Raw genomic sequence first — 14,646 nt, 5'->3', positions numbered from 1 at the left:
GAAAGATAGAGAATACTTAGCTTTTACAAAAAGTCAATCAGGAAAATAAAAATATATGTAAAAAAGAAAAGGAAACAAATATTTTCATATGTTACTCAGAAAACAGACTATTATGGAAAAAATGTACATCATACAATGAATTTCAAAGTATCAAATGATCACTAGGCAGTCTCCTCCTCACTAACCTCTTATTCCCTTCGTAAGATAAGACCTTTGGCCCACTCGCATTTGAAAATATGGGCTGGGAGAATGGATTCAATAACCAACTGCGTTATACTCTAATCTAAACTGAAGTTACTGAGGGATGAGTTAGTGAAGAGTTACGCTGATAAGAAGAAATTTAATTAGAATTCTGGTGTGATTATCTTGAACATCTATGATCATTTATGAAGTGAACCAGTAAACAAGGAATAAGACTTGCAGGATTTAAAAACCCTTTATCTTTATAATAACTTCATTATATCTAGGCCTCTGGTAGAAAATAATAAACTGTATACTATACCATTACTTAAATAATTCAAGGACAATATTTCTGTACTTTATAAGTTCAGGAAACTTCAACACACTTGGATAATTTAGCTTAGAAGGGAAGGGCAGATAAACTCCAGTAATTCCACAATAACAATAACCAGTATCTTTTTAAGCTAATGATATAAGCTTAATAAAAGAGAATAATATTTTGATTTTAGGACACATTAATGATATGTTACTCCAGCACATGAATTTGTGTTTGATTAGGGCCAATTTTATAGTTTGTCTTGAAGTGTGAAAAGAACAGGCTTTGGAGCAGGAAAGCTGAATTCATGAATTTGAGTGAGCTTGAACAACTCACTTAATGAGATTCAGATTCCATATTTATAACACGGAGGTGATAACACTCATTTAACAAGGTCACTAGGAGGGTCAAATGGAATAATCTATTGAATATTAAAGTATTCAGTAAACTGCTAATTATCATATATACTGTTTACAGTAACTACTCCTTAAACAGGACTACGTATGATATAGTTCTGATTTTAAACTCTCTGTAAATAATTCAGATTTGACAATGGATACAATGATTTAAGTCACTTGTAGTTATTTAACTAGTTCCTTAATCCCACATTAACTAACACTTTAGGTTGCCCAAAAGGCTAGGCATATGCAGACAGCATTAAATATGCTTTACTGCTGATTATCTGAGTTTTTAATTTTTCTTCCTTCAATAGCCATTTGCTTATCTCACTGCTTTTTAGCATCGCTGCCTCAACTGAATCTGGGAATTACTTATGGCTTAAGTATCAACAATAGCCTTAACAAAAAAAACACCGTTGCCATCAAGTCCATTCTGACTCATAGCGACCCTAAAGGACCAAGTGGAACTGCCCCATAGGGTTTCCAAGGAGCGGCTGGTGGATTCAAACTGCCGACCTTTTTTGGTTAGTAGCTGTAGCTCTTAACCACTAGCCACCAGGGTTTCCAGCAATAGCCTTCGTCCTAGTAAAAAGCTAGTTAATTCTCATTACTCACGAATTCCGTATTTGCAAATATGCCTACTCGCTAAAATTTATTTTTAAGTCTAATACCAATACTCCTGCGCTTTTCCAGGCATTCACTAACATGCACATGCCCAGAAGGGTGAAAATTTTAAGTCGCCCAACACTGAAGTTGAACAAGACTGGTTCAGTAATCACTAAATCAGCGTTTGAGGGGGATTTACTGAACATAACTACCACAAATAACACACTTTGTTATAAAACAAAGTGCTGGGTTGATGGCATTACAAGATAGCTAAAAAAGTTTTAAAATGAAAATAAGAAAACTAAAATATAAAAATTTTTCTATAAAGAAACGTTTTACTCCAAAAGACCTTATTTTTACAAGTAGAGAAACTGGCTCCATAACTTAACCATGGGGATAAGAAAACAGGCTTTAGGCCTAAGTAACTATCACAATTTAACTCGGTAGCACAGCAGAAACAAAAACAAAAATATTAAGGCAGATACAGTGAATAGTCTTCTCTACTTCAGTCTCAATAATAAAATGAGGTAAAAATCAAATCCAAATATCTATGGCTTTAATAAAAGGGGAGGGAATGAAGGATGTAGTAATACAGTAAAGAAATATTTAGAGTTAAATATGTTTTATGAGAAATGATTTCCTAAAAATGCTTACCATCTATCATAGTCTGATGATTTAAAGCTGAACCTTGAGAAGTCATCTACTTAACGATCTCATTTTCTTGTATGAGGAATCTTGATCAAGGGAAATTACGTGGCATGCTCAAGTCCACAAAGCAAGTGGTTATTAGTGGCAAAACCGGGATTATAATATAGAGGTGATAACAACACTCATCTCTGTTTGAAAAAAATTTAGGTTTTCTCATCCCCAGTAAAGAGCTCTTGCCATTATGCCGCTGTTTCTACCAAAAACTAAACCAAACCCGTTGCTGTCAAGTTGATTTCAACTCATAGTGACTCTACAAGACACAGCAGAACTGCCCCATACCGTTTCCAAGGAAAGGCTGGGTGGATTTGAACTGCCAACCTTTTGGTTAGCAGGGGAACTCTTAACCACTGAACCCCCCCGGGCTGTTTCTGCAATAGCCCCATTAACACTGAAAGGCCTTTAATTGATGAAACATCCATTTGTAAACACAGCACAGATTCTAAATTTATTTTTTAAAGTGAGTATGCATTTATCTATAAACAAGGCTGGAAGGGTATACATTAAAATATTAATACTGGTGATCTCTGGATAGGGATTATGGTTGATTTGTTATCTTTTTTTTTTAAACTAACTTTCCATGAAAAAGAAAGGCTAGCTTTGTAAACAGAAACAACTCTCATTAAGAGGTTTCAAAACCCAAAAATGATTTTGAAAATGCGTAAATATCTATTCTGGCAAAGGAGTTAGGTAGTGCAACCACAATTCTCCAATTCTCACTTTTTATATGAAAAAAGCCTATATATTACCAAGCCCCAGACATTCAACTGCACAGAGAGATGTCAGTCACAAACCAGATAGGTACACAATGGATTCCTTTCTGCAGCTTGTTTAGTTCTCACTTCTCTTCCTTAACACAGTACTCCTGATAAGACATGCTGCTTGGGAAGATTCCAAAATTACTCAGGGCAAAGCTCTGTTCTCTTGGTATTTAGGCACCTGATTAAATGCTTTAAAAGCCATAGACCAATTCTTCACTGTGACCAAGCATACAGAGATAGCTATGCAAGTTGACTTTAATCAATCCTATCAAATCCTATTTTCCCTTCAGTTCTCAGCTGTTAAAATAAAAACATTAAATGCTACAGAAATTAGTAATGATCCTTGCTTATTTCCAGCCAGACATGAACTTTCCTAAATCTCTAAAAAAATATACATCAGAGAGATGATAAGCATCTTTACAGAACAATTTTGCAACTCAGTTACCTAAGGTTGCTAATTATGGTTCAATATTTTTGGGGTAATATTTGCAGAAACTAATGTTCCTGAAAAAAATATAAGCAGATGCATAATATACATAAACACTTCACTAATCCCTACTTTATGTTCTAACCTGCATGATTTCACATCAACCACCCCCATCTCACATAATTTTCAGAATAGGAAGCTCCAATGTTAATCCACTTTGATATCTCTGTCATTTATATGAGATGGTGCTCAATAGTTCTCTGATACGTTCCTTTTCAAGATCTAGTTTTCTACCACAATTACCGAATTTCAAGACTTCTAAACTTTCTTCACTCTCCAGTCTCATCCCCCCGCAAAACTCAAAAAACATAAACAGAACTAAACACAAACAACCCCCTACCCAACCTCAAAGAAATGACTACAGCACCTGCTGCTATAATACAGAGAACATTTCTACAATACAAAAAACTGCCTTCAAAAAAAACTGAAAAAGAAAAAAAGCGAGACTGATGGATGATACTATGTAGGGCAGACAGCTTTTCTCAACTGGATTCCAGGAGACAATTAAGCCCCACAGATAATGATCTGAGTGATAATTTTCTCAGTTCTCCCAAGGACAGCACAAAGCTTAGGTTATAAAGTAATTCATTTATACAACAATTGCCTTAGGGCATATGATTTAATTTTCTTGTGGAACTAGTTGAGAGGGGTGGATCTAGAGGAATTATAAATCTGTTAACCTTTAGGACCTGGTTTGTGGTTTAAAAAAAAAGCCAAACCAGTTGCCGTTGAGTCATTTCTGATTCCTAGTGACCCTACAGAACAAAGTAGAACTGTCCCATAGGGTTTAAAGGCTGTAATCTTTACGGAAGTAGACAGCCACACCTTTCTCCCATGGAACGGCTGGTGGGTTTGAACCGCCAACCTTTCAGTTGTCAGCAGAACATTTAACCACTATGCCACCTGGGGTCCTTTGTTAATGCTTCCTAAATACTATCAGTCATATTTCCTTTCTCGCCAATAAAAGTCAAAGCTTTTCAAAGGCCGAGCTTAAAATAATATAGACCTTCCAACCAGAAGTAATGATTTGTTTTATATGAAGTTCTGAAAACTCGAAAGTTTGGAATTTGCTTACTTTTTATTTTCCAATATCTTTATTTACAATTCATCCTGAAAGTAGCTCCATTAAATCATGATCTAAGACATCTTTCTAGGTACAATTCTGCCTCACAGTGGCCTATGGGACATGGCACAAGTAAGGAGCACTTTCCGTTACCTTATCAAAATAAAAGTTAAGTTTATTCCAGTAAAATTTCAGTTTAAAATTTTCCTCTCACAAATTTAAACAACTCAGGGAACAAAGGGAAATGAGTTTTTTTTTTTTTTTAAAAAACAAAAATAGTACTCCCTCTAAAAAACATTTTTCAGAAAATCTAAAGCAAGAAACCTATCAAATTAGTTAAGAAAACCTTAAGAGCCTTAGTTTAATATTCAACAATTAAGAAAAACATTATGGATAGAAATAAAATTTTATTTGAACTTCTTGATATTGCAATTCAAGTTTTAATTATGTTTACAGTTTTCTCCTGAGCAGTAAGTAACCCGGTTCTAGCAAACTACTATTAAAAGCAAGTTATAACTACTATGAAAATAAGTATTTCACAACAACCACTCTCTATAATGTGGCATTAAACACACTGAAGGATTCACTGGGAAAATGTCTAGTTTCCAATGCAATCCCATATCTAATTCAACATTTAAGTAAATTCATAAACATAGCAATGTTGAACTTGCAGGCTTTTATCATACAGTCTAACAGCTACTATGTATACAACGTTTTTATAATGAATGAATAAAAAAGTAAGCTCAGCTTTAACTGCAGGTTTTTTTCTGGAACAAGAGATCAAATGCAAGGTCTCCTTTATCATAAAGTTTTAAAATTATTCTATTCAATTTCATCACTTCTAAGAGGTTGGTGTAAACAGACCTATTTTCAGGACAAATCTAGTTCAACCTCTCACTGAAATTCAAGTCTCTATGGATCCTTAAGCCCTGGTGGCACAGTGGTTAAAAACTCATCTGCTAAGCAAAACACTCGCAGTTCAAACCCACCAGCCGTCCCCTGGAAATCCTATGAGGCAGTTCTACTCTTAGAGTCACTATGAGTTGGGATCAGTTCAACGGCAATGGGTTTGGTTTTTTTTGTTTATGGGTCCTTAAGTAATTAATAGATCCTATTTGGGTTTTTTTTTTGTTTTTATAGTAAATACTATGTAAACCAAAACCCACTGCCAATAAGTCAATTCTGACTCATGGCGACCTTACAGGACACAGTAGAACTGCCCCATAGGGTCTCCAAGGTCGTAAATCTTTACAGAAGCAGACTGCCACATTTTTTTCTCCTGTGGAGCAGCTGGTAGATTCCAACCATCAACTCTTTGGTTAGCAGCCGGGCACTTAACCACTGTGCCACCAGGGCTTCAAATCCTACATAGTAAGTACTTATTTCTCCTTGGCATTATTAAAACTACTTATGTATCTAAGCCGTGTTCTTCTTCATATAGTTTAGCTTCTTAGATTATTTGCTCAGCATACAGATTGCATAAGTACAGTGAAAGGATACAACCCTGACACACACCTTTTCTGATTTAAAACCATGCAGTATCCCCTTGTTCAAAACAGCTGATGGGTTAGGATACCAAACTATTGGAATAATAAATGTTGCATGTTATAAAGCATATTAAAATTTTAAATAATTTCTCTTTTTTTTTTAAGTTCCCCTTCCCACTCAGTCTGTGGAAAATATCAAGTAAAAGATGGGAAAAATGGAAACATATGAAAACGTCTGCAACTCTAGACACTCAGAATCCTAAGAATGACAAACTGTGCATTCAGATATAATACAATTAAAATCATCTCTTCATATTGTTCTATCAGTTCGAGTTAAAGTAGGTACATGCTAAACAATGGTTACTAAATGTATTTTAAAAAGTTAATACCAAGATACCCATGATCTTTATTTCAAAGGACAAACTCTAAAAGAGTCAAACGTACTCACTCATATAACGGAAAGTCTCCTCAGCAAGGACTGGAGAGAGGGCATCAGATGCATGTTGGTGCTGGTGTGGGGACTGAGTCCAGTCTTGGTTTTCATATAGAAAGAGAGAGTCCACTCTTAGCTTATACTGGGGCAGCTGTTCCTCTAGCAGACTCACCAGCTCAACTTCAGGGAGATCCTCATTGGAGCAGACATCTGCAGAGTAGATTCCATGTAAAACAATTTACTAGGCTACAGAGAAAATCTAGGAAATCAGTTTTGCAAAAAAAAAGACAACCAAAGAAACATTAGGCAAGATCATTTCTCTACTAATTTTTATTAATATATCCTGGTACTACAGTTGATCTTCCTTTAATAAGAAGACTTCTAAAGTAAAAACAACCCACAAACTTTAATTATATCCTATCTTAAAACATAGTGAATCCAACTATGTTTTTAAAGTTTAAAAAGAATTTGGACAAATTTCTTATTTCCTTCTTATGAATCTGTTTATTGTTGTTTAAAAGAGGTTTGATTTCAAATAGCTCATACGATTGGAAAAACAAAAAAGAGCAACACAAAAACAACCAGCACAAAACAGCCAGCTCAAAAGGGATAAAATTATATGTTTTTTCATAACAGAATTTAAATTCTGTGGGAGGATTCTTCAAAAATTGGAAAGATAACATTTTGACCCAACAGGTAAATATTTAAAAAAAAGATTTTTAAAATAGCATTAACATTTACTAAGTGCTGGCACTGGAATAAGTACTTTATCATTTTTAAAGATGAGGTACATTTAAAATCTTAAATATGTGAGAAGAAACTCAGAAAAAGAGTTTTCTCCTAAAAATCTCCCCTAGCCTTCACAGAATACAAATTCAGTGTGATATAGTGATAAAGAACATTGACTTTTAAGTCATACGGTCCTGAGATTAAGCCCTGGCTCTACACATACCATGATGAGACAATGAGAAACTTACTTGCTTCTAGGCCTCAGTTTCCTCTTCTCTAAAATGGAAAAGGTGACAGTCTCTGTACCTACCTCATGGCTTTTGTATAGATTAAGAGAGATAAATGTGTGAAAAGTACTTACACTTAGCACAACGCTTGCACCCAGCGGAGGCACTCTCTAAATGTTAGCTACCATTATTACTGTTTTACTACTGAGTTTTTAGATCTAGAGATCAAACTGAGTCTAAAGTCCCTATAGCACATAAACAGTTGCAGAATATTAAAGGTGGAAGGCACTTCAGGAACCATTTAATCCAGCCTCCTAGACAAGGAAACTGAGACTGGAGAAGTGAGTAACTTGCTAAAGATCACTAGACTTGGTTTTGACTTCCTATCTAGCACGCTGCCCTCTCCTGTTACTATCTGCCAGTTTGCTTGTATGACAAAAGGTGACCATTTGTCCTGGAAGGCAAGATCCTATATGCCATGTCTCTAACATACCACATTAGTACATTAGTCCTATACACCTCCTAATTCCCCAGGTGCCTGGTGTACTTACTTCCCTATTTTTCATTTTTAATATTGGAAAAAGCCTGTAGTTTACCATGGGCTTCTAAACTTGACTCCTCCACTCATTATCTATGGGATGTTACATACATGACTTCTCCTTTCTGAGCCTTAATTTTCTTCACTTGTAAAATAAAGAATCACCTACCTCACACAGTTGTAGTGAGAAATAAATAAAATACTAAGGCACCTAGGGTAATACTTTACATAGCATAGGTACTCATCGAATACTTGTACCCCTGTATCTCTCAACACAAATATGGGCTCTTCTGACTATGTGTGTGCTCCTGGCTTCCTGTTTCCAATATTGCCCATCATTTAAAACCTCCCAAATTTAGCAGTTTACAAAAGGAGAGTTACCCTTTTAAACATGCTTAAAATACTAGGGCTTAAAATAGGAAAAATACAGGATATCATATCAACCCTCTCACTTTCTTTTAAAGGTATCTCATATTTCCTTTGTGGGTGGTATAAAGAAACATGTTCTATCTCTGGCAAATTACAAACTACGTTTTGGGAAAGCACATTTTAAAAGAGTAAATTTCTACTCTTTGTACCTTATCAATGACAATTTAATAAGCCAAATACAAGGAGGTGGCAATATCACACATTCCTATTTACCCAGAAGCACAAACAGAGACTTCATACCCACAAAGAGACAGAGATAAGGTACATTTAAAACCTTAAAATATAGTTCTAAAGGAGCTCTGAAAATACAACCAAATTCTATTCCTACAAATTCCATATGATTATATAAAATCTTCCTGCCACAAATACATCACATATAGATTGTCACTCTAATATCTGCAGGAAGAGAAGCTGACTATACATACATGCAGAGCGAAACACAGACTGTTAGGCATTCAGATTATAATGGAAATGAAGAAAACAAGTGACTTTCCTTAAAAGAGCTATTATTCCCTAGAAGTTTTCTTTTAACAAGCATTAATGAAATTCTGTGAAAATTTAAGATCACCAATTCCCTACTTTCAAAAAATAATTCTAAAAATAAGGGTAGGGTTACTGTTTAGTAGACTGAACTAAATATCCCTCAGACAAGCTCCTTTTATTTCCTTCCATATTTCTGATAATGTACTATTTGTTATTATCCTGATCATTCAAGCTTGACAATCCCTCTCCCCGCCCCCATTTTACTCTCCAAATATCTCTTCCATATGCCCGCTTCTTTCCAGTCACATTGCCTCATATAGTTTCAGGACCTCCTCTTATTTCTCTTGATGACAACAAAATCCAAACACTCAATGACGTAACATTCGTAGTGTTCAGTATCTGATTTAAAAAAGTACCGAACATGCAAAGAAGCCGTAGATTATAACGCATAATCAGGAGAAAAATGAATCAGAGAGAGCGATGGGATTATGAATGGTTATGACTGACCATTATAATAACGGATGATAGAATATGCAACAATTTTAAAACAGGTGTTAATGTGCTCAAAGATTTAAAGAAAAACTTAATGAAGAGACAAGTAGAAGATATACCTTTATCTATAAAACTCAAATGACAATAATAGAACTGAAAAGTACAATATCTAATACAGAAAATATAAGCATATTAGAAATCCTTCAGAAAAGAAGAATAGTAAACCTAAAGACAAAGCAATGGAAACTATGCAAAATGAAGCGTAGAAAAAAAAGACTACAACAAACAAAAACGAATAGAGCCTCAGCAATTTGTGTCACAATATTAAGCAGTCTAATATACATGCAATTGGAGTCCCCATAAGGAGAGGAGAGAGATGGGAGCAGAGAATATCTAAGAAATAATGACCAAAAATCTTACAAATTTAATTAAAACTATAAATGCATAGTTCAAAGAAGCTCAATGACACCAAGCAGGATAAACACATCATAATCAGATTGCTAAAAACCCGTGATAAAAATCTTAAAAGCGGGAGGCGGGGGAGGAAGGACACATTACATATAAGGGAACAAAGGCAAGACAGATCTCAGGCTATTCATCAGAAACGCTTCAGGGTTAAAGACAAGGGAACATCATCATTAACGTGCATCAGAGAAAAAAGTGAACCTAGAATTGTGCGCCATTCAAAAAAGATGAAAAAAGACTTTTTCAGAAAACTAAAAACTGAGACTATCCATTGTAGCTGACCTACTACATTAAAAAAAATGTTAAATAAAATTCTCCAGGTGAAAAGAAAATGACAACAGATGGAAACTTCAGTCTATAAGAAATAAAACGTGACAGAAATAGTAAATCTGTGGGTAAATATAAAACCTTTCATTCTTATATTTTAATTTAATTGACTGTTTATAGCAAAATAATAATAAAAATGCATTATGTGTATAGCTAAACAGACATAAAAGGTTTGGTAGCAATAATGCACAGGATAATAGAGGAAAATGGAAGAATATTGTTATAAGGGTGTCACTCATGAAAGAGTACAATATTATTTGAAGGTACACTGTGAAAAGTTAAAGATGCATATTGCAAACCGGAGCAACAGCTAAGACAAAGAGGAGGTATAACAATACATCAATGCCAAAAAAAAAAACCAAACCCATTGCCATCAAGTCGATTCCAACTCGTAGCAAATCCTACAGGACAGAGTAGAGCTGCCCCGTAAGGTTTCCAAGGAGCACTTGTTGGATTCGAACTGCCAACCTTTTGGTTAGCGGCTGTAGTTCTTAACCACTATGCCACCAGGGTTTCCAGTAAGTCAATAAAAAAAAACAGAATCCTAAAAAAATAATCAATTGGAAAAAGGAAGAAAAACTGGAGCAAATAAAAAGCTAGGAACACAGTAGATTCAACCAAACTGATAATTACATGAAATGTAAATGATCTAAACACTCCAATTAGAAAGTAGAAATTGTACAACTGGATAAAAAAATAAGACCCAATTAAAAGCTATATTTAGCAAATGCCCTTTATAAAGATTCAGATAAGTTAAAAGTAAAATGATGAAAATGCTACAATACCAATTCCATACAAACTTTTTCCAAAAATAGAGGGGAGAATATTTCAAAACTCATTTTATGAGGCCAGAATTACCCCAATACCAAAATCAAAGACGTTATAAGAAAAGTACAAATCAATAGTCTTCGTGAATGTAGACACACACTAACGCACCCCCTAACAAAATATTAACAAATCAAATCCACAATACATAAAAATAATACATCATGACAAAGCAGAGATTTTCTCAGGAATGCAAGGCTGCATTCAAAAATAAATCAAAAGACTTCACCACACTAACAGACTGAAAAAGAAAAATCCATATGACCATCTCAACAAATACTGAATAAGCATTTGACAAAATTCAACACCAATTGATGCTAAAAAGCCTTTCATCCAACTAAGAAGAAAAGGAAACTCTCAGTTTGATAGAGGGCATTCTCAAGAAATGTAGCTAACATAATACTTAAGATTGGGAATATGTTTGCTATCACCACTATTATTCAACAACTTACTGAGATCCTGGCCAGGTCAATAAGGGAGGAGAAAGAAATAAAAGGCATCCAGATTGGAAAGGAATATACAAAATTATCTTCATGGGCAGACGACATAAGGTTGTGTGTAGAAAATTCTAAGGAATCTATAAGAATGTTACTAAAACAAATTAGTTAAACAATCACATATATAATTGATTTCAATGAAACTAACATGGTAATTCAACATGGGGAAAGGTAAGTGTTTTCAACAAATGGTGCAGAATCAACTAAATATTCAACTGGAAAACAAAACAAAAACCCCGGGACTTCATTCCCTACTCAAAATTAAGTATGAAGTGGATCACTGACCTAAATATAAATGGCAAAAACTATAAAACTTCTAAAAAGAAAACAGAGGAGAAAATCTTCATTGATTGTGAAGTTTGCAAGGATATCTCAGAAAGAATACAAAAAAACATTAAGTATAAAAGCAAAAACTGATAAAACTAGATTCTCTATAAAATTTAAAACTACTCTTCAAAAGAATCATTAAGAAAATGAAAAGGCGAGCCAAGGTCAGGGAGAAAACATTTGCAATCCATTTATCTGACAAAGGACTTACATTTAGAATATATAAAGAACTCTGAGAATAGTAAGATGATAAATACACAATTAAAAAATGGGCAAAAGATTTAAATAGACAACTAAAATAGGATATAGGAATGGCCGACAAGCACATGAAGAAGATGCTCAAAATCATCAGGCATCAGGGAAATTCACTCTTATATGTATTGTCATGGCTGCTTTTCTGTTACAAAGGCAAAGTTGAGTAGTTGCAATTCAATAATAAAAATGAACAAACTACTGATATATGTCACAACGTAGCTAAATCTCAACATTTTGCTTTGCAAAAGACACAGGTTCAATTTATATGAAATTCTATGGTGACAGAAAGCAGACTGATAGTTGGAACCAGAAGTGTGAGCAAAAATATTCTATATCTTGATTGTAATGGTGGTTATGTGAGTGTATATATTTCTCAAACCTCAAACCGTACACTTAAAGTGGGTGTATTTTATTATATCTTAATAAAGATACCTCAATAAAGTGGATTTAAAAACAAAAACCTTACGGAGTTAGATGGGTTTCAGGACCAGAATTTTTTTTTAAAAGTAGTACTGTGCATTTATTGTATGTTATGTAAGTACTGCTTTTTATAGCAGTACTCCGTATTTAAATACATTAATACATCTTCAACAAACATATGACTATTGGAACTAAGTAGGATAAAGTGAGGTAAGTTTAGAAACAGCCCCACAGGTAAGGTTTTGTGAACAAATGAGGTTGAGTGTTCAGAGGTTTTTCTTTTTTTTTTTAATTTAGCCTTGCAGATAAGAAGTTATAGGCTTGTACCTGTGTTTGTAAAGAGCCCTGATGGTACAATAGTTAAGCACTTGGCTGCCAACTGAAAGGTTGGCAGTTCAAACCCACCAGTTGCTCCATGGAAGAAAAAACTTAGTGATCTGTTCCTGTAAAAGATCACAGCCTAGGAAACTCTATGGGGCAGAGATCTACTCTGGGCTATAGGGCTGCTATGAGTCGGAATTGGCACACAGGAACAATAACCACCACATATATTTGTATACCCTGTAAGCCGAGGAGAGCCTCTTATGTGCCAGGTATTTTTGTTAAGTGCTTGCAAGTTATATAAACACAAGTAACCTTGTCCTTGCCCTGTGGAAATAAAAGGATGAATATGATATGACACAGTTCTGTTTCACTAGGGGTTTATATGATACAGAGAGTCAGACATAGACAAGGAACAGCAGATAACGCAGTTTTTGATAATGCCATGGGAGATAAGAGAACGGAGAGATTACTTCAGTCTGTCTCTGAGGAGACCATGCTAGAAAGACAGGTCCAGGTTTCATCATGACAGGTCTTACAGGCCGGACTGAAGCTTTTACATCTTATCCTGTTCCTGTTCGCATTCTAATCTTGATTAAACAGGACTCACCAGTGATGCTCTCCGAGTCTCTGTGATTGATATTCATGAGGTTTTCTTCACCTGTTGGTGATGTAGAAATGGCATTCTGGGACTGACTCATGCAGGATCCTTTCTTGCTTTGGTTGAGAAGGACAGCTTTGGTATGTACCCGAGTAAAGGAAATCCATCAAGCCATTCAATAAAGACACGAATCTGGGTCATATGGATTTTCTCTTTTCAACAAATTTTTCTGATGACTCAAATGACATCTGCAGCAAGGAGCATTCTCATGTGATTATCATATCTTGGACAGTCATGACCTAAAACAGAGAACACATCAAGTGACTTTAGAGTTCAGCATGCTCTTTAGTAACAACGGTTCAATTACCAGGAACGTCCATCATTAAGAAAGTTTTTTAATGATAGACACAATGATATATATGAGTCTCAAAATAATTATGCTGGATGAAAGATGTCAGACCCCCCCCTCAAAAAAAGAGTACATACATTATGATTCCATTTGTATAATATTCTAGAAAATCCAAACTTATCTATAGTAACAGAAAGCAAATCAGTGACTGCCTGAGGTTGGGAAAGGGATTACCAAACAGCAGGAGAAAAGTTTTGGGGATGATGAAATGTTCATTATTTTGATTATGGTGATGTTTTCACAAGAGCATACATATGTCAAAACTTATCAAATTGTACATGTGCATTAGTTAAAATTCAGTAAAGTTATTTTAAGAAATTTAAGATAATTGACTGCTTAGAGTAACAATAATAACAAATTGTGGGTCTATAACATGTAGAAATAGAATGTATAACAATAGTAGTACAAAGGCCAACCAAACCCAGTGCCATCGAGTCGATTCCGACTCATATCCACCCTATAGGACAGGGTAGAACTGCCCCATAGAGTTTCCAGGGAGTGCCTGGCGGATTCGAACTGCCAACCCTTTGGTTAGCAGCCGTAGCACTTAACCACTACGCCACCAGGGTTTCCAGTACAAAGGCCAGGTAGGTAAAAATTGAACTGTTGAAAGGTTTTCATACTATACATGAGGTAATAAAATATCCCTTGAGGGTGGGCTGTGATAAATTAAAGATGTATACCATAAACCTTAAAGTAACCAATAAAATAACTCAAGAACTATAGGCAATAAACCACAAAGGAGATAAAATAGAATAATATAAAACAGAGTATATCAACCCTGGCACTGTTGACATTTTGGGCCCAATAATTCTTTGTTGGGTGCACTGTAGGATGGTTAGAAGCATCCCTGGCCTCTACCCAC

The 14,646-nt window shown here is 35.0% G+C and overlaps 1 protein-coding gene across 3 annotated transcripts in view; it reads right to left on the bottom strand.

The window, feature by feature from the left end:
* Positions 1-14,646, bottom strand: part of TRAK2 (trafficking kinesin protein 2) — a 69,591-nt gene that overhangs the window by 23,056 nt on the left and 31,889 nt on the right. For 2 of the 3 annotated variants that reach the window (XM_010602479.3, XM_064286810.1), the window contains exons 2-3: positions 13,382-13,671; positions 6,452-6,646 (exon numbers count right to left, since the gene is read on the bottom strand). In XM_010602479.3, coding sequence (XP_010600781.3) covers positions 6,452-6,646; positions 13,382-13,472 — 286 coding nt within the window. In that variant the 5' untranslated portion in view covers positions 13,473-13,671. Of the gene's footprint in view, positions 1-2,154; positions 2,221-6,016; positions 6,097-6,451; positions 6,647-13,381; positions 13,672-14,646 lie in introns of those variants that run through there. The other variant, XM_064286811.1, reaches the window with a different exon arrangement.

Source organism: Loxodonta africana, chromosome 6, assembly GCF_030014295.1.
Source record: "Loxodonta africana isolate mLoxAfr1 chromosome 6, mLoxAfr1.hap2, whole genome shotgun sequence".
NCBI classification, from domain to species: Eukaryota; Metazoa; Chordata; class Mammalia; order Proboscidea; family Elephantidae; genus Loxodonta; species Loxodonta africana.
This window is presented reverse-complemented; position numbering and strand designations above follow the sequence as displayed.